At 37.9% G+C, this 21,615-nt stretch overlaps 2 protein-coding genes across 2 annotated transcripts; one reads left to right on the top strand and one right to left on the bottom strand.

Moving 5' to 3' along the window:
- LOC139710497 (D-aminoacyl-tRNA deacylase 2-like) lies at window positions 1-3,510 on the top strand. Its single transcript, XM_071622413.1, has 4 exons — window positions 1-76; window positions 1,004-1,147; window positions 2,417-2,486; window positions 3,185-3,510. Exons 2-4 carry the CDS (start codon window positions 1,034-1,036, stop codon window positions 3,508-3,510), a joined length of 510 nt encoding a protein of 169 aa, XP_071478514.1. The 5' UTR covers window positions 1-76; window positions 1,004-1,033.
- A 3,869-nt stretch (window positions 3,511-7,379) lies between these two features.
- On the bottom strand, window positions 7,380-21,566 carry LOC139710472 (mediator of RNA polymerase II transcription subunit 17-like). Its single transcript, XM_071622390.1, has 14 exons — window positions 21,453-21,566; window positions 19,299-19,472; window positions 18,095-18,245; window positions 17,186-17,372; window positions 16,524-16,685; window positions 15,848-15,975; window positions 15,172-15,303; window positions 14,585-14,602; window positions 12,184-12,383; window positions 11,513-11,569; window positions 10,017-10,160; window positions 9,492-9,606; window positions 8,388-8,536; window positions 7,380-8,041 (listed from the first exon to the last, which is right to left on the bottom strand). The coding sequence occupies exons 1-14, from the start codon at window positions 21,542-21,544 to the stop codon at window positions 7,816-7,818; spliced, it is 1,935 nt and encodes a 644-aa protein (XP_071478491.1). The 5' UTR covers window positions 21,545-21,566; the 3' UTR covers window positions 7,380-7,815.
- Window positions 21,567-21,615: the final 49 nt, after the last annotated feature.

Genomic DNA, 21,615 nt, shown 5'->3' with positions numbered 1-21,615 from the left:
TAACCCTGAAAAGAGAGGTTCCAGACAGACAGGGCTTTGTTCAGGCGAGGACAAACAGGACATCAGTTGTGACTCGGTGAGTACATGTACGGTGTACATGTAAATGAGCTGTCCGGGGTATAATACTGGACTGGAGTAGACGAGTAAAAAGGCTATGCGAGGTTGGCAAACTGAGTTATGTACCTTCAGGGCCTATTGACACATTGTAGATTTCTAGAACGCCCACTATTACGTAACTTCACTGCCTATCGAAGATCAGAGCCTATTGCCCTCGACTCTCGAGGGCTGGACCTCAGCCATCCGTGACAAGCAGGACATCAACTTGTCTGATCATAGTGGACAAATGAGAGCCACATATACCATACTGGAGCATTGATAATGATACATGTACACAAACTGCTGTTTACAAACCATGGCATGTCTTGTCATGTATAATCAATCCTAAACGTAAATTGACATACGATGACGATGTCGGGGGACATTTTTAGTAAATTTGCAAGAACAAAATCCAAGCAATCCTATCGTTTCTTGAAATAATTAAGCTGAAATAATGAAGTGCAAACTCTGCTAAATGTGTAAATGACCATACAGCTCTTCCAATTAGGCTCAGAGAACTTGCAAAATTACAGAAATGGAATATGTTCATTAAGATAAACTTAAACAATAAATGGAAACATTTTGACCAAACATCCCATACATTGGACATCACAGAATAGGTCCGCACAGGCAAAGTGTATGCATTTAAACATACATGTAGGCCTACACATATGCATATATCAATACATATAACAATAATTTATCAATGATATAAATATGGCATTTCGTCATTCGATATGATGCTTCAATATTAACCAAAGAGAGGGAAATATGTCTCTCAGAGCATATGCAGTATAGATAAATTGCAATACCAACCACTGTGTATTGAAGTGTACTACATATTTGCACCTATTTGCAGCTAGATAACAGTGATGAAGAATTCCCTATGATTTTTTGTTTTTTATAGATCCATCTAGCTCTACCTCCCAGAAATGTCATGGCAAACCAACCAATCAGTGAGCCAAAAGCCAGGCTGGTGATTCAGCAATGTCTGTCTGCTAAGCTCCAAGTCAAGCCCGCATCAGATGATGAGGAAGCAGCATTTGTGGAGGTGTGGTCTAGAGACAGGAAAATTCATGTGTGCAGTGGCGGATCCAGAGGGGGGCGCATCCGGTGCACGCCCCCCCCTTATTTTTCGTTCAAAACAAAAGAATTAAAAAGAAAAAAATTGAAATGAAACCCGGAAGTGGCACCAGAAATATTATTTGCGCCCCCCCTCCCTCCCCACCACCCTTTACAGAATTCCTGGATCTGCCCCTTTGTGTGTGTGTGTATGTGTGTTTAACCCGTTGAAGACGAGTCCCGAGTAGACTCGGGCAGGTGTCTATGGGAAATGTGTGTTGTAGCAAAATCAGTCCGTCCTCAACGGGTTAAGGGGGGGGGGGCGCATCAGCCATTGCATTTTTATTGTGTGTGTGACCTAAGGAACAGATTTCTTTCCAGGATTGCTACCAGGTAATTAATGTCTAAGTCAAAAGAGCTAACTACTACAGTATATGAGGAGATATAGACTGGTGTTTGTGAAACCACTTGAGTTGGCAGCATAGTGTGCTAATGTCTCAGTAATTGCATATTTATGACTATAATCGCACACATTTTATTAATACTTATTATGGAAACATTATCAGCAAGCATCATCATAATGTCACTAGTTATTTGCTCATCATGACAGCTTGCAAGATTATTGATATAAAGACTGTACCATCATTCACTTCATCATGTGACAATGCCTTGACATTGATTCCTCTTATGTAGAAATAAGTAATTTCACTCGACTTCTGCAGTAGAATCTGATTGTTGCTATCATTTTGTTTTATTTCTGCAATTTTTCAAGTGCTCACATTTGAATAGTTTTTCAGGTGATGATGGTGTTACTGTATAGTTTCAATTGTGTGCGTTTGTGCGATTTTCAATATCTTCCTTTGAAATAATCATCTGTATTACAAACAATATTGGTATTCATAAGAGTGATGCTGTGCATTGCATGTGCATTTGATGGGCATCAGAGACCTCTTTCTTTCCAGAATGGTATTTAAATGTACAGGTACTTGTGAATGTGTGGGATGACGTGCGAGTCCATTAACTTCACTCAACTAGTATGCACAAGTGTCATTGTAAACATGTTAGACTGTGGATTCACTCTGGTGAGTAGACAGCCATACATTGTTTTTAAATAAAGGAACAACCTTATGTTAGCTTTTAGTGAAAGCCAATCACTTTTGTATGCAGTATCTTTGAAATGCATGTAAAGTCTTCCAATTGTTTTCTTTGGTCAATTATTTTTCATACATTTGTTTTTGTTTTGTTTTTGTTTCTTTAGATAAACAGAGGTATCATTTTATACATATGTTTCCTGAAAGGTGCTGACAAGGAAATTGTAGAGAAAATGGGTAAGGAAAAAAAAAGAGAGAGATGGACAAAACCACGCTGTGTCGTGAAAGATATGTTTGCACTCATGGTTTTAATCTAAAGACTCAATCTGATGTTTATGTTTTACATTTGTGATATTATAGAAATGCTTCTGAGGTTATGACTTTTTTTGAATTGTACCCAATGTAAGGCTGAATTCTGCAGTCAGATGAACAGATAGGTAAAGAAAGAGTGCATCGCAAAGATAATGTGTGTGAGATGTATTTGGTACAGACAACCTGTTAGGAAAGTAATGGCCACAGACTGGGTTAGATTCATGAACATTTTGATATTCATGAGCTAGCTGCAAAAAGCATCACATTGTATATACTGTATATTTGACTGTGGTTTTATATTTGCAAGTTTGCTTGTTCTAGTGGACATAAATCATTCACAAAATTGCTGATATGATACCAAAACATGGCCTCTACAGTCCAGATGTAATGAATATTATCTCATGGGGTGGGGTGGGGGGGGGGGGGGCACTAACTTCGCTTCTTGAAATGGGATGATAGAATTTCTCATTCCTTTGCAGCGGTTGTCTGCAACAAAGTTAACCAACCATTAAATATATAGTGTATACAGTATCAGAAGTGTTATAGAGCAATTGCATTGAGTAGTTACTAAAATTTGATCAATTCAAGTGGTGTAACAAAGTCTGATGTTTTGCTTTTGACAGTGAAATTTGCTCTGAACATCAGGCTGAGCGAGTCACCATCCTCCAAACGTGTGTCAGTCCTTGACCTACCAGGAGATGTCCTCATTGTCCCCCAGGCCACCTTGGGAGGCAAAGCCAAGGGGAAGATGATGCAGTACCACTCCAACGTCGCCAAGGAGACAGGAGGAGAACTCTACCGGATGTTTGTGGAGCTGTGTGTGAGTGGTCTTGCAAGCAATGAGAGGACACTGGAGGCAGGTTGCAAAGTGCACAGTGGGACATACGGAAATCGCCAGGTGCTTTCAGTGGATACCAATGGACCATACACTCACATCACAGACTTTTGATGTTGGAGCATAAAGGTGGTTGGTGTTCCTTTTTGTTGTATCACAGCCCAAATTTTAGATAAGACTGCCTGATTGGGAAAGCCACATTGCAACATAGTGTGTTATATCAGGATGAATCCACCTTGCATGCAAAATGTTCACAATCACTGTCATGTGTGGCAGTTGGCTATAAAATTTTGAATCATCATGTTGCTACCAGTAATGGACATATCCTCTGTATTTATGCTGTAAACAGTGCTCTCAGGAAACTTAGCTTTCAATATATTGTGTTCTAGGTTTGGGTGATTTTCTTTTTTTTAAATCATTGTGTACAAATAGTGAATGGCCACAGGTGCGATCTTGTTCCATTGCATGAGTAAAGACCATACACTATTTGTTCTATGAGGTGATGTGACATTTGCTCCTGCAACAGTTGCTCTGGTGTTCTCCAAGGACATAGGGTTAGGGTTGCCATAGGGTTTTAGGTAAAGTTTGATGCAATGTAAGGATTAGGGTTAAGGTTATATTTGTGGGTAGAAGTTATATTTGGCTTAACATGCAGCTATTCATGGGAGCAAACGCCATGGAACCGTTTTTACGACACCTTGGATGTCGAGGGATGTGGTCCACATCGAGTCCTGAATATACACGACAGAAATGGTAACCATTTTCATGTGTAAGAATGGATTGTAACCATTTTTATGTTTAAGACAGATGGTTGTTCATTACATTCAGTTGTGTGCAAAAGTGATCACTTGAAGTTGTTGAAAGTACACGTAAAATGAATGACTGAATATAAGCTTGTATCTGATTGAGTGCATGCGGCAAAGGTACATAAATATATTGTACATGTATATGATATAGAATATAATCACAGGTATGTTTACACACACAACACACACACACACACACCAAGCAACAGAAAAAAAAGAAGACATTGATTGGATTGTCTCGGTGTGTTAACACGTGGGGAGTTACAGATTTGTGGGGGAAATATGTATATGTATGAACTTCTTTATTTTTGTGTGTGGTAAAATTATTCATTGGTATAGAATACTTGTAGCTAATGATTTTCAACATTCCACAAACCCCCCAAAGTACTGTGTTTAATGCAACCACTTCATGCCACATAACACTTTGCACTTTGCTAGAGTCTGCTCAACATCTGGATTTAGGCTTCTCTTTTGTGTAAAGTGATAAGTTGTAGGTGGATTTCTCCCACACTGAGCTTGTCAAATGGTAGTCAGCAGTAGTTGCCACACACTTGGTGTATGGGCTTTGATTTGATGGAAACTGGATGAAGCAAATACCCTACGCTACAGATGATTCTTTGGCAAACAGGACATTTAGCAAGTACTATGTACATGTATGTACATTTCTCTTTGTTACACTCCTCTTATGTTATTTAAAGGTAAATAATGACTTGCACTAATGCAGGTTGTGTATTTTGCATTATACATGTACCACTACATTGTATTTCAATGTCCATGTGTGAATTAGTTCCTTGAATAAAGTGCAATGAAAATCCTTACTGAAGAAGGCAAAAAGAAAACCCCAAATGCTGTGATCTATTTATCAAGCATGAACTGAATATTCAGCCTTGTCACTTTCTAGTTGTTGTTTTTCTACTGACTTCTGTTCCTACCTATCAGTTGCTAGCCAACATGATCTTATTGTAGACTATATCAATAAAAACATTCACAAATGTGAAGCCAATTTTGAGACAAGAGTGGAGAGTAGAATAAGAGGTACAAATGTACATGTACTTCACTGTGCAAGTCGAAATTTGTACACTTTGGCACTCTCATGCTCAAATACTTACACATCTGCAAACTTCACTGAATCTACAGAATAAGAAAATCCTTTCTTATTACATAATACACATAGTTGCCTCACTGCGCTCTCACACCCATAACTCACTAATCGGAGCTATGGCTTACAGATGATGGCTCCACAGTAACTTTTTATGTTTGTATGTGTAACTTTGATTTCAAGAGACATAATTTACAGTCTTTTTTTTTTATTCATTTTTTTATATAAAACATCAGTCTATAAAAGAAACAAATAGTTGGCTAGACCATCTCTGGGATAGTTGACAAGAGGAAATGGTATACAGTGCACTCCCATTATAACGAACATGGTTATAATGAAACTCTCCTTACAATGAAGTAAAAATTCTAGACAACTACATTGTATTACTATGTACATGTATTTTGTACATAGCTTTGTTGTTTGGCTTTAACAATCCAACAAAAGACAACTGCCAGTCCTGAGGATTTCGTTATACATACAACAAGAGTCGCTTGTACCGAATACTCGGCATGATCATAATCTTTGCCTTCACTCTCTTGATTCAACTCCCCCCCGCCCCCGAGATCTCGACCATCGATCACGCAATCGCCATGAAAATTGGCACATACATTACCTAAATGTATTACCAAAATTGTATTTTTTATTTTCATATTTTATATTAATTAATATGCGTGAAATCATAAATTTTTGTCTAATTCAGAAAATAAAGCTAATATCATCCTAATCTATACTGATATTATTCTTTGTAGCTTTCCTAACATTGTCAATGAAAAAAAAATCTGGTATCAAAATTAAATTCCTAGATGTATTGTAATGTTTATGAATTTCTTATGTATTTCTTTTGTTTTTCGACCTTTTGGGGTTTTTATTCTATAAAATTTATTACAGAACCTATCTTAAGCATAATTATGCTAAAATTAATTCATTTCAGCCATTGAAAGTGAAAATAATCATATCTTTTTTGATAAGGTGAGAAAACTATTTCCATAGACATACACAAAATCACGCTTTTGGGCCATTTTCGGTCTGACAAGCACGTACAAAAGGTTGTGCAGCGTCGTAACGGTATGCCCGATTTTCACGAAAGTGGTGTCATAAGATGTGCGGGACTTGAATGTAAGAAGTCGGCGAGCGGCGCAGTCAAAAAATTTTGCACGGCTGAATGGTCGTGAAAAATGTCGAGGGGAGGGTTGATTCAACCCCCCCGCCTTTTTAGGGTCAAAGTATGATGGCTCTACGGGATGGCCAGCAAATGGTTTACAAATATTTGAAATGCTTGAAAGCTTTCCAAGAAAACTCAAATTAAATTCACAATACAGGTATTTACTTCTTAAGTGCAAATTGTGCGTGAATTTTTGGCTGAAAGTTAATGTGTGGTAGGTTAAGATAAAATTACCATATTCAAATAAGTTATGAATGAAAGTTAATGCTTAAAAAAAGTACATGTACCTCAAGTACCTGCAAAAGGGAACATAAGTTCACGGTTCACATGCCCGTTAAGAAGAGCCTCACATTCTTCAAGGAAGTAAGGTTGAGTTGATAGTTTTGCTTGTGGGACCTTCGTGAGGAAGAACTACACATTGAAAGCAAGATTTACACAATCCTTTCCATTTCTCGTCATCCATGCTAAATCCTCAGCCTAGCGCGGGGGGGGGGGGTCCAGGAATTGTGTAAAGGGGGGGGGCACGCGCCCGGAGCGCTCCTCCCTGGATCCACCATGGCCTAGTGACGGGGATGAAGTTTTATCTGCAGTTTTACGAGTCCAAGAAGAACACGTGGACTAAACACAGTCCCCTAGGCCTTGAGATGGCGAAACAATGTATGTCGAAAATTCATGAAAATTGACTTAGTCACATATTTCAGCTTATTTTAGTATAATCCAACTCTTGACCAAATCTTGAAATCAGACCCCATTCCGTTACTGAGATATGACGCACCCTCCCAGTGGGAATTGTTCAAATTTCGTTGGCAAAACAATGTAAGCAGCGATTCACTTGGCCGTGCTCAACACATTTCGGGCATGGACTTGGCAAAACAACGTATCTACATGCAATACGTTGTTTTGCCATCTACATGTTTACGCAGTAATTGTCTGCACGCCGCTTGCACATATTGACATTGTAATACATTATATGAGTGCCAGTGATTGAGACTTGCATTGTTTTGCCGTATCAATGGCAATAGTGTGGTTATGTTGAGACGGCAAAACAACATATGTTTTGATTAAATGCAAATTATTCTAAAAATAAAGGGTCAAGTGAAATCAATTTGCATGCACTGTATTACTGATACTGTTTCTCCTTCTAGGGTAAGAAATGAAGTGTTGAACGAAAACAGAAAAAGAGCTGTAGGTTTGCGAAACTTCAAGCTCGATTTACTGGAAATGAGGTTGGATGTAGATACATTGTTTTGCCATCTCAAGGCCGCCCTGCCTCAGTGGCACAATAAGAGGAAGTCCTTGAAACCATAGTCCTTTGTAGATCTCAGAATGTCTTTTTCATGTGGTGAGTGGGGTTATTTTGCAAGAGTGGCCATCAACATCTCCATCTTGTGGATGAAGTTGCGTCCTGGAAGTCGAGCCATGTCCACCTCCCGGTAGCCCTTTGGGAGGTTCTCCCACTTGGAGTCAGTTACCACATCACCCAGAACCTCCTGCTGCTGGTGGTGGGTAGAGGATGACTTACAGCCCTGTACCATCACTGTTACGCCTTCCAGTGGGTCGGAACGCACTGCAACAGTCCTGCCATATGGAAGCGCAGAGATTTAATGTGTTAGAAATCATATCTAAAACATACCTCTCACTCTTTATATCATATGTTTAGGTAAGGTATTAGTTTAGTATATTCTGCAACGTACTGAAGGGAAAATGCATGATGACACCAGAACAAAAATTAAGTTCACATCTGGTCTTGATAGCAGCAATATTTTTCCCCTCAGCAGAATGATTTCCTGTGATATCCCCACTCTGAAGGTTCAGATTTGATTTTGGTTGAACCCAATACATTTTGTCATAGTCAAGGCAAAACTAGAAGAGAACTAAACTGTCCCTGAAAGAGATGTCTACCAGTAATGGACCAAAGTCTTACTTCTGGCCATTTGGTGTGGTGAACATGATGGCGGAAGCACTGCCCAGCAGGGGTGCTGGTCCTGTGCCCACGTGGAGGTTGTACTGTAGGATCTGCATACTCATGTACTTGCAGAGCTGCTGGAGAATTATTACCTGGTGTTGAGATAGCTGCAGGAAAAATGACAAAAATAAACCATTCTCATTAAAAAAAAAAAAAAAAAGTCAGGTCTTTGTTAACTCAAAACAAATTTCATGGATGCCTATTTGGTCACTTCTGCATCTATTAAGACATTTAAATTGTTTGAGGTGCAGGCTAGCAGTCAAGTGCTATGTTTGATATTGTATAATGTATCTATTGTTGAAGTGTTGAAGCTCTTGCCATCAGTGACAATTCACTTGTGCAACACACTCAAACACAACACACAAGACAAACAAACATGAATCACATGAAGTTTTGTATAATTGTGCTTGAACATACGGTCAATCTTGCTTAAGTCAACCTCTCATAAGTTGAATAATTTGCCTAAGCAGGTCTTTTCAAGTCCTCTTCTCTTTATACATGCATTCTATTGATTTTGAACTCTCATCAGTTATATTTTCTGTAAGTCAAAGCTATTTCTTCAGTCCAAATAGATTCAACTTGGGCAAGATTGACTGTACAAGTTGTTAGGAAGACACTCATCACTGTGGAGAAGGTGGTGTGAAAGCAATCAATGTAAGTAAAGGTCATTATGTCTGCAAAGTTAATGGACACATTTTGGGGACATCATTCCAACATGACTGACTGTCCTATTTTGTGACTCTGAGAAGAGTTCTATGTTCTATTGTCTGGTTTGGTTGGAGTTGTTCCTTTGTTGGAGTTGGATTGTTTTGATGACTTTATTCACATCAGCTTTTCCATTTCAACAAATTTCTCTAAATTTCAAGTTCTGAATATTTTTCTGAGTTAAATACATGCAATTTAAAAAAAATGCTTGCTCTGCTTTAATTATTTCTAATTCTATAAGTGGGTCTCTATGATCTAGTACAGAGAACAAAACTGATTCATGTAAATTGAAATCTGTTAATTATACTACTACAACTTACAGAGTTAATTATAGCACATCTTGATTTTGCTACTCACTGAAAGCATGATGAAATCTCTGAGTTCCTGTTCATTATGTGTCAGTGTGACGACCCGTCCGTCCTTCCAGACTGCTTGTATGCTGTCTGTCTCAATGCTCAGCTGCACTGATGACCTGATAAGAAACAAGAAAATGAAGTAGCTGTGATCATATAAAGCTATTGCAAGTACATTTTACTTTTTAAGTGTGTGAGTGACTGTGTGATTTTTGTGAGCTGATAATCATCAAATTATGGAACACAAAGTAGTGATTTTATGTTCTTGAAATCTAACCCGTTGGGGACGAGTCCCCGAGTATACTCGGGCAGGTGTCTATGGGAAATGTGTGTTGTAGCGAAATCAGTCCATCCTCAACGGGTTAAAATTGCCTTCCGTTGAGCTGAAGATCAATTAGAGGCACTATATATGTCTTTCAGAAAAAGAGATGCAATCCTAACTTCTGACAAAGCTTTACAAACCTGAATGAACTGGAGATCAACAACCCAATTGCTGAAAATCCATGGAAGAAACACAGTGCGCCCTCACCTGACAAGTTGTTCATAGATGAAGCCACTGGAGGTGATGTGCACCTTGACGGTGGACTGGAGAGGTCTGGTCATGGCACCCCAGTGGGCATGGATGGAGGGGTCCTGATGCTCTGCTGACATGGTATCCAGCAACCTGGCAACTCTGGGGATGGGGGGGGGGGGGACCAAACAATCTCTCAATTACCATGTGAATGTCATATATCTTTTATATATTTTTGTATTGTCCTCTTTACAGTAATGTCTTGTTATTTCACCTCATGCACGGGGCAGATCCAGGAATTCCGTAAAGGGGAGGCGCCTTTGCAAAACTAAAGGGGGGTGCACATACCCGCTCCCACATTCTTTTATTTCTTTTATTTTAACAAAAAGAAGAGGGGGCACGTGCCCAATGCGCCCCCTCTGGATCTGCCACTGCCTCATGACATTCTTCCTTACCACAAATCATCCTGACAAACTGATCAATATGTGGAAGTTAAAAATTATTACTTATTACTATAACCTGTATTAAGCAGTTAATTTGACATCAAGCACTGGAGACATAGTTTGATTTTGTTGTGTACAAATCACTCTGTTGTCCCTTATTTCCTAATGACATGAAATTACACTGCCAGTATGCAAATATAAAGTTGTTACAATTTGTACAATGAATCTTTATTTCTAAGGTATCATCTGTACGGTCAAATAACTTGATATAGTTTCTGCAGACACTACATACAGGTATAGGTTCATAACCCCTTGCATTGATATCTACCTGTATGTTGTTTGATCTTTGCTTGTACATGAGGAAAGGGGTTTGGAAGAATTTTATTTTTTTTTTTAATTTATTCGTTTGTTTTGTCAACATCACATGCATTGTACCCAGCAAATTGCAGAATGCATTGTATTGCTGTGTGAATTGGACTTGGGATAATGTAAACGTCTCAATCAAATTATGAAATGACTCTCAAAGATGAAGAATAATAATAGGCTATGAGGGGTACACTTTCTACACAAACACTGTGCTGAATGGCCTGTGTGTTAGGGTAAGACTGAGGGGTCATCTTTAAATAATCATCCTCTAATCACACTGAGAAGTAATACTCATTCTCTGGATAGTATGATTGGGTAATTTTCATCTACAAGTACTAGCATTTTCAGGTAAAAGAAGTTAAAGTCAGAGCACGCCTTTGTCCAGTACCCACATCTTTTGGGGATGCAAGCTAAAATCCCTTGCCAATTTTTCTTCAGAGCCTTAGTGTACCCTTTCTTCTCTCAAAGATAAATACAGCTCCTTTATTGATACATGCATGTAGTTGGTCCACACACACTCACTGCTGCCTGTTGTCACTTACTAAACTTGCCACATGTGCACAGAAGCTTCAACCACTTACTAGTAGTACTATGCTCACACAGAGACCAACACATATGTATGCACACACAAACACACACACACATACGCTCAAACAAATGACATTTTCATATAAGTGATCAGTTCGCTTCATGCAGTATCTCTACCTTTGCCTCAATACGATGTGTTTGGCCTGCTTCATAATCTTCTCCAACAGACATTCCCTGTAATAACAACAATTTTGAACATCTTTTACAATGATGATTTTAAAGAAGCAGCAAAGAAGTCTTTGTACCGAATGTGATTTTTTTTTTAATTGCAATTGTTACACTGATAGCACATAATCACAATCAAAATCACAGCCTTCAGTACCCAATAAAAACCTCTCTTCCTTGCGCTGAATCACCGAGTGTCAAAATATGTTATTCTCTACTCTCTTCAGCCATAGTTCAACTCTCTATGTGACATACATTACCAATCACACATACTCTGTAGATCAACTTGTCTCTAGTTAAAAGGCTGCAGGAAGAAGTATACAAGTAGTCTTTGTTTTCATGCCAACATTCAGTTTGCGTACAGACTGGACCATGATCATATATCTACAATTGCTAGGTTTTCTTCAGAATGGACTTTTTAACTTGCTTTCATCGGACAAAAAAAAACAAACAAACAAACAAATAACAAAAACAAACAAACAAAACAAAACAAAACAAAGATTCCTCAGATCATTTAAATATCTTTATAGTTAACATAACTATTTGTTTGTTTGGTTGGTTATTTGTTTGCTTGTTTGCTTGTTTGCTTGTTTGTCTGTTTGTCTTTTTTTAATCAGCCTTACGTCTGCTGAGTTTGGGCAATTTCCTTGTGTCCGGCAGCCTGGAGTGCCAGAGTTCTCCGCCGCTTGGCCGCTGCAGAATGAGACATTGTGATTGGTCGAGGGGTGGCGCCGTTGAGATTACTTCGATGTAGTTCTCTCAGAAGCTGATGCAAGGAGTGCTCCAAAGCATGGCTATGATTGGGTTTCACTGTTGCTTCCATCTGTGATACAAAAATGTACATAATCTGACTACGATATGCTGAAACCAACTAAAAAACAGTCATCAATTTTCAAGGTGCCTGCACATATATACTTGACTATTGCATAAAAGAATGAAAAATGTACAAGTTATAACCTTACCTGTCCCAAATACTTCTGAAGTGAAAATTTGAGAAATATTGAAAGTGTTCAATGAACCTTGTATTCCTTGAAGAGCTACTATTAAAGTTATCAGTTTTTTTTCTCGACATCACAGATTTCAAGAAATGAAATGATTACTGTATATGCCATATATCTAGCAAGTCTAATTTCTGTGTGAATTGGGAGTTCCTGACAATTTTGTGAGTGGCTACATTCGCGATTACAGAGCACAGTACTGTACAGAGAAATCACTCGTCAAATTCATGTCGGGATCAGAGTTTATTTTTTACGTCTTTGAATTCGCGAACAGCACCCGACTCGCACAATTCACAAAAATAAAAACCTTGCAAAATATTTGCCATATACAGTAACTAATGTCTTTGAAGTTTCTAGTTGGTCTTACATATCATCACAAGTAGTGACAAGTTAACACCTATACAAGTAACTGAACAGCACACTAAGTAATAGAATTCTACACAAACACAGCCTAGACATCATGCAGACTCTTGTTTCTCAACTGTGAACATCAATACACATCACACAATTCTAACAAATACATAACAAACAGTCAAGAATTTTGCAAGGAACTGGTACATATGATAGTAAATGGCTATTGCACTAAACAAACAGCAGTTTATGACTTAACATCTCACAGTGCCACTGAAATTAATTATAAACTACTGAGGCTTTTGGATTTCATGCAGCAGTGGCTGCTAGAAAATGTACATGTTCTGAAATCACACACAAAAGAAAATGAAATGTATGAGCCCAAAATATTTCATAACGGAGTGTTTTGTTTGTTTTGGGTTTTTTTCCCAAGCCATGCAAGTTGCCTGGGTGTGTTCCAAATTTTGTCACCGTACTTCATGATGTACCGGTATTACCAGGACTGCCAGCATTCACACATTGATATCAGGGAAGTTTAAATACAAAGAGCGATCAGGGAGACATATGTGTGCTGCATGCATCTAAACAAGCAAGGGCAATTCCCAAATACTGCATACTTTCATATTGTCTCGTCAGGACATGTAGAGATATTCAAGCTTTCGCAGAACCTTCTGCAAAATCAGAGACACTTGGCAGCTCTGCGCTATCTGCCTACCGTATCAGTGGAACTTTTATTTTGAGGGTTTAGCCTAAAAAACAAATTATAAGAAATGCGGTTGCTCTGGTGCATTTTCCTGTTTTCTAGACAACAATACAGTACTTTGGACAAACACAATTAAAAAAGAAGAAGGTATAAACAAATCTGCTAACAAGGGCATCCAAAATATAGATATATAAATGAATAAATTTGAATTCTAGACTAATTAGCTACCATTCAGACATTAACAAAGGTTGATTGTCAGTGTTGGATGAAGAATGAATTATGAATGCATGCAAGTTAAGAGTAAGTATTTACAGCAGCAGCTGAATGCAATGATAAAATAGTAAACTATGATCATCTGATGACCAAAAAAAAAAACCAACAACAACTTCCTTCTACCATTTGACAGTGAAAGCAAATCCACAAGATGCTGATCCTCAATACAACTTCATGTATGAGTGGAAATACTTGATAGATAATACTCCTGTCTAAAACGTGAACTATTCTTATTCTAATGTACTATAGACATTTATTCCACTCAACTCCACCGTGAAATGGTATTCATACATGCATTTGGGAATTTGCTAGGACTAGTCTACAGAATTCTCTAAAATTCCCCATACTGGCAGTTTCCTCTCAAAATGGGCTATCCTCTATACCAAAAATTAGCCGCTTTTGAAATTTAACTCAATAATCAAATAAAGGATTTCACAGGCAAATTTTGTAAAGCACAAAAAGAAGCAAAACACAGAAAGAACACATAAAGATATATGATGACATATCTCAATATTTCAGTGACGAGATAGACATGTGCCATTCAAAAGTATTATTACCACAACATTCAGTTTCCGTGATATGCATTGACAGGGTGATAAATTTAAAACTAGACCTAGCGTAACCTGCATACATGCAAGAGGGTGTCGAGTGTGGGGATTTGGCACTATGTATCAATACAAATGTGTGCATATTACTCACTGATGAAGACAGAATTCTCTGTTAGGCCATGGAAAATGAAATAAAGATCATTAAGCCACTCTGAAAAGCATGATTTAGCAATACCTAGTTATGTCGAAGCTCAAGAGTATGTAGCAAACTGCAAAATATGAGCTTGAAAGCATACTGCAACCATTCAAATGAAATAGATGTACCGGTATACACAAATTAGTCAGATGCACATAATAAAATTTTAATTTGCACTATTCTTCACCTTGATTTCATTGTTTAAATAGCTCTCTTCAAAAACACAAGTTTGATTTCAGTGTCACTTCAGTCTGATACAACCAAACAGATGATTTTCAAATGGCATGAACATTAAGTAAATCTTGGTAAATTACCAAGTATGACTTCCTAAAAAAATCTGCTTGATCATCTGAAAGACGAATGATTTATTGATCCAAATTGAACAAAATATGGTAATGCCATATAGAAAGTTATTCTATATATTCTGAATTGTTAACAAGATCATAGTAAGAGAATAAGGGTCAAATAAAAAGATTGAAAATTCAATACAAAATGAATTCTTCTGCTACGGCAATCAGCCAGATGAGGGATACATTTCTTACCCTCCTGTCCATATTTGTGTCATGGCAGAGTGTGATGCACAGCTGCACCCCTTGAAAGATGTGTGCAATGATCTGGTTACCAACGACAAGATGTGGAATGGCTGCTTTCAGCTGGACTGCCTCACGAGCAATCTGAGCGCAGAAGAAATCGATCATAGGAAGTTAACATTCTCAACAACTGTAAGAATCACACTCCTGATTACACTAGGTATTCTTCCCCAGTTATTAGAGCATACAACAAAATATACATGTATGCAATTGTAGAGTATGATAGTCTGGTCACATACACAAAAGAAAATTCTCATACCTTGATGTACCAGTTCTCTTATCAGGTCCACAGTTTCCTATTGTATGCTGTAGAAGTGTGATGAATTACTGTTTGCTCATATAAGGAGACAGATTCAGAATTTAATAGAGGTAACAAATTTCTTTTTAATGTACAGTATTTTGAACAGAAAAAGGACTGATTGCAGTTGAAATGGTGACTATTGTGTTCTCACATTACCAATTTCGTTGATGTCCATTTTCAACACTGGGTTTAAATTTATAATTTCAGTTTACAGTGATTGGCCAATACTATTGTGAAAACTTTTATTTTTTATATGTTAGAGGAAAAGGCTCTCTGAAGTTCCTCAAAACCTGTAACACTAATGTTCATTACAGGAGTGTGAGTCACCTGTGCAAAGAGCTCTTTACAGAAGAGGACATTCTGAGCTGCCTCCAGCCTCTCCTGCCAGTGGGCGTCGGCTGACACATGACTCCTACTGGAATGCTCTACTAGAGCTGTGGCAATCTCTGCTTCACCTGGTAAATGACACATACACCTTTCATGATCGTATGAACTACTCACATCGAGCTGACAAACTTGCAATAATACTTACTTGTTGCTACAGAATTGATGACTTGAGGGTCATCTTATGAGATTATGAAACACAGCATTTCTCCTCATATTTTGCTCTTTATTCTATTTCCAATAAGGGCAACCCTTTCTATTATCAAACATATATACATACATATACAGAGAGAGGTGTCCTAATATCTTATCTAAATCTATCAGTACATTGTCTCGAAAGTTTATGTGTGCACTGAGGTTTAGGAAATGACATTGACAGTCAAGTTATTGCACACTTCCCAGACCTATAATGTGCCAGACCCTCAACATTTCACCTAATTAAACCCGTAAATTTGGTTAAAGTGTTCCAGAATTTGATCATTTGTGTCGCACTGTCATCACTATCTCCTATACCAAGTCTGCTTGTTTGTTCGTTTAAACCCAATGTAATTTATTAACACACATTCACACACAGACAAGGAGTGATATTCTTAATGATATGGAGATGCCTGCAACTCACCTTCTTGGATAAGAACCTGGATGTAGCTAGTACCCGAGAGGTCAGAAGGGACAGTGACCCTGAGGGCACAGGGCATGATGCCCTTTTGTTCAGCCTCCTCTATCTCCTGCTCTGTGGACTTTGCCACCTCAAAAGTTCCGCTGTGCCAAAATCGAGAACCAGCTGAAAATGGACACAGTAAATATTATTACAACACATTATTAAAAGAGACTTCATTGTAGTGGGAAGACTACAAATACCATACAGGCACATTATCAGGTTGTAAGAAGACTTTGCAACTCAATTTTATGTGCATAACGGCATTCATAACAAACATCATTTTGTGTTGGTACAAATAGTAGAATGCAGTTGCATATAATGCAATTGCTAAGGTCAAAGGAGGCTTGCATAAGATTTTGTGACCGATAACATTAAGTTTTCGAAATGGAGAATATAACTCATCTACATTCTCTTTCATATTTTTCTGTGTACAATGAATATGCTGCAACCCCTGTTCACTTGATGAAATATTAGTGATTTTGAAAGCTACAATGATTGCCTTATTTGCACTGAGGCTGTTTTTTCCTCTTCTCAATACAATCTACAGGCAATGACAGGGAATGAACATATCCCAGTTTGCCTTGGTGATGGCATGCGTCATATGAGAACATCAAACATCCCACCTGTCTTGAAGCTGAGGTCACCCAGGATGTTGCTACCAATTCTCTTCAGTCTCCAGTGCATCCGAAGTCTGTGGAGCTCTCCAAAGAAGTCATCCTTGGCACTCCTCTTCTCTGGACTACCAAAGTGCTTTGAACGAATCATCCTTGAAGCTCCGCTCATGAGGATGTTTCCTGCTGCCTCTAAGCTCTGAGTCCAATTAAACATCAAGATGTTCACAGTTACGACATACGTCACTGTTTAATCAACAGCAATTTCATATCGCATAATACACAAACTTTATGATGCAAACAATAGTTCTAACTATCATAAACATGCTTACATTTCTGACTTCGATTTCAATTTACCTTGTTTAATGACACAGTATACATGGACACATGAATGCTGAACACTTTGAATACCAATTACTAGTAATCATAAATTTAGTTACAGTGGACTCCCGTTATCATGAAGTCCTACGGACCGACAGTTTTCTTTCGTCATGTCGAAATTTTGTTATAACCCAACAAATAAACAATAAAAATACATAGAGTGGATAATGTTGTGGCCTGAATTTTTACTTTGTTGTAACCGGAATTTTGTTATAACCGTGTTCATTATAACGGGAGTGCACTGTAGTGGTAATTTACATAAAGATATGAAAACCCTTTTTCATACTAAGACCAAGAAAAAAAAGGCATGTTAAAAAAATATATATATAAAAATGCAACTGAAAATGACACATGATCGCATGTTGATTTAAAAAAAAAAGAAAAGCAAATTAATGTTTTGATACGAGTTCCATTACTACACCTTTCCTTTGCCGCCCATCCTCTTCCAAGACTGAGAAGCAACCAATAAACTGAACTTCAAAAAAATCTGTAACAACCCATCTCAATCCACACAAGGCATGTTTCGAGAACAAATCACACCTTCTTCTTTTCGACAATCTGCAAGTTGTATTGCTTGGATGGAGTGTTGTCCACCGACACAGGATCAAGGACCATGTAGGGGTGTTCTTTGTTGGCAAGTCTGGCAATGTGGATAACATCTGACAGCACACTCATCTCTGTAAGAGCAGCTCTGTCAACAATGCGATGTAAAGGTATAAAGGGAGGCATTCCAAATGAGTTGAAGGCAGTGGCTTCATTCTTGTATGAAAAAACAATTGCTCTCATGTTCTGTACACCTCACATTCAATTCTGTCATCAGTTCACAATAAGTAAAATTTGACAATAACATTTAAAGTATTTAATCAAAAACTTAATTACCAATAGAAAATTGAGAATAAAAATGCTACCTCATCATAGATATTTCATTTGCATTTGTCAAAAGTACCATGACTGAGGTAACGTTACAAAAAACAAAAACAACACTTATGGGATTTACTTTCCTGTTTTTGTTTTTTTTTTCTGTCATCAAGATAAAGTTGTCTTGGAAGCTAAATAATCAGTATAACTACTTGTAAGTGCACTTTAAAGGCGAATGAATCCAAAATATATATGCGGATTGAGTAAATGCAGCAACATCATTGTGGACATCAATGAAAGTTCAAGGAAAATTAGACATTCTGTTGAAAAGTTGTGAAGTTTTGGTGCTGCCATTGCTTGATGAGAAGACTACAACATTTTGTGATATCACATATGGACAATGTGCAAAAAATATAATGAACATTCAACATATTTTCAATTTTCCTGACTTACATCTTTCAGAAAGCAGGGTGAATATTATTAAACTGAACATATCTGTAACAAGCAAAAGGAATGTGTACTTTTCAAAAAAAAAATGTTGTGAAACTCTCTTTATAATTCTTTTAAAATCATTTTCCATATGTGACGAGAAGAACTGTAGTAATTTCCTAATCCAGTGATGGCTGCACTGAAATTTCAAAACTGCATTATTTATGAACAGATTGCCCAATTTTCTTCAAATTTTCACTGATGTGTTCTGATAACATTAATATTGATGTATAGTAAACTCATTGCACATGTATATTTGGGATCATTCCCCTTTAACCTATTGAGGCTGGACTAATTTTGCTACAACACACATTTCCCATAGACACCTGCTCGAATATACTTGGGAATTGTCCTAAACGGGTTAACAATTTCACTGCAATTTGTCCATATGTCACACCTGACTTTGTTCCTGACGGACTCCCACGGCCATTGTGGCTGCTGAAATGGAGCGACAGCCTCTTTCTCCTCCGCCTCAGATGTTGCACTTTCCTGTGATTCCTTATCTCCCGTCTTGGTGGCAAAGTTGATCTTGTGTGCCAACTTGGCCAAATTCTCTGACATAGACAGAGGCCTGCAAAAGTTGAGATAACAAACATTCTTGCACTATAAGGGAAAAAAAGTTGTCAAGACTCTAATTCTTTTCAAGATGGCCTTGTCTCCATGAAGTTTTAAGTTGCTATAAAGTCTGCAATTTAACTGCACTTGGTATGGAATTGCACAGGATGACAAGCAGAGTATATGTACTACTACAACAAGAGCTCACCAGATAAAAATTTCCTAATCCAGAGAACAGAACATTTTGCTACGCTCCTGAAACAGAACCATCTATTGTATCAGAAATGTTTATAGAATACCTGGGCTGTTGGATGAACAAGTGGTTTATTTACTTCCTTTTTTCCAACACTTAATATTTACTAATGGTATTGACATATGATTTACTGAATACTGTATGTCCTCTATGCAGTAGTGGACATTTACACTCACAGATCTTGAGAAAGTATGTGAAGGTATTACTCCTAGCCTTTCACTTGATTTGAAGGTGTGGGAAGCAAATGATATACAAATTGGCACTAGAATGTACTTTCATATGCATGTAGATATCTTAAAATTCTAAAAAAATGCCTGAATTCCACGAAAATCATGGGATATAGAATCTAGTTTACATCTCATAACAGTTTATTTCCAATTAATAATAATGAATTATATTCTACAAATTTACACAAGTAACAAGGAGCAAAAAGTCAATGTACAAATGATTTATGGTAAGCTGATTAAAGTCTGAGGAAAAATGCAGTACCTATGCACATGACCACACAGACAGGCAGACAGACATATGCATTTCTCAACCAACTGCTTTCAACTTGCTCGCCACAATCAATCATTGCACATTGACTGTTAGCTCCCACATTGAGTCGGTTATTACTTAAATTAAGATTCATTGCATAAACAAGCTGCCTATAATTCATAGATGCCAAGTTCAAAAAAAATTTATGAGAGAGATTTTCATGACTCAGCATATCTGCACATGCACATGTATGTGCGTGAGCGAGGGAGCGAAGCGACTGAGCGAGGGGAGGGTGTGGGAGGGGGTGTCTGCCCTCCCATGGTAGGGAGTTTTTTCAATTTTAGCTCTTAATGGTGCAAGCTGGTGCATACTTAAATGACTATTTTTTACTTATTTTGAAAGACAAAAGGGAAATATGCCTTCAATTGCAACTCTCACTTATCTTTTCAGCTATACTCCCAATGCGTGAGAAAAATGGGTGTCATGCATGAGATTGTGAGGCAGACCCTAAATGCTGGAGTCTCACTCACAATGCGTGAGACTTGGTAGCTCTGATAATTCGACCATAACATCATCCAAAATTCGACCGCCTGCTACGTGTAAAATCTATGCTTTCACATGAGGTTGAACTTTCGAATATGTAGATGGGTAATTTAGTTCCAGATTGTGCAGGTAGCATACACCACAATCTCTGTAGTCTTGGCTTACAAAGAGCGAGTTGTTTTGAGCAACAACATTGATTTGTGTCATTGTCATGCAAGACAGTTTCTGACAAATGATGTTTGGTTCAAATTCCTGTAAATCTATCTCTGACTTGAAAGAGCATCATTCTCTTCACTCTCTGAATCATACGACATGCCTGTAGCTGGTGTTAGTAGCTGTACAAAAGTAACAACATTGTGTCATTGTCATGCACGACAATTTCTGACAAATGTCAGATGTTTGGTTCAAATTCCTATAAATCTATCTCTGAATTGAAAGAGCATCATTCTCTTCACTCTCTGAATCATACGACATGCCTGTACAAAAGTAGCCCAGCTTCACAAGTTGTTCTGGGTCGAAGAGTAACACTAATATGTTATCAGAAACCGCAACATATTGACACAAACTTCAGTGCTCTCCTATCTCCTCGAGTCTCGTAACGTCACATAAATTTACACGCATAGGACTAAGAAAATGGCATAAAAGCAAGTCCGTCTTATCATAACAGTCACTCTGTAGAAAAAAAAATTTGGTGAACAATGCAGACAAAATGCCTTTATATACTTGGTATATGTTTCCAGGCCATCGAGGGATATTTCTTGGACTTTATGTTCTTGAAGAGATTCCAAGCTCAGCTTTACGGACGGACCAGCCATTTTTTCCTTTTTGTCTGCTAATAACAATGATGCATTGTGGGCTGACCACATGACGTCACGCATGCGGAGCG

Source organism: Diadema antillarum, unplaced genomic scaffold, assembly GCF_040938485.1.
Source record: "Diadema antillarum isolate AM-2024a unplaced genomic scaffold, OU_Dant_1.0 seq00001536_RagTag, whole genome shotgun sequence".
Taxonomy (NCBI): Eukaryota; Metazoa; Echinodermata; class Echinoidea; order Diadematoida; family Diadematidae; genus Diadema; species Diadema antillarum.
The sequence above is the reverse complement of the archived record's forward strand: the minus strand, read 5'-3'. Positions and strand labels throughout refer to the sequence as shown.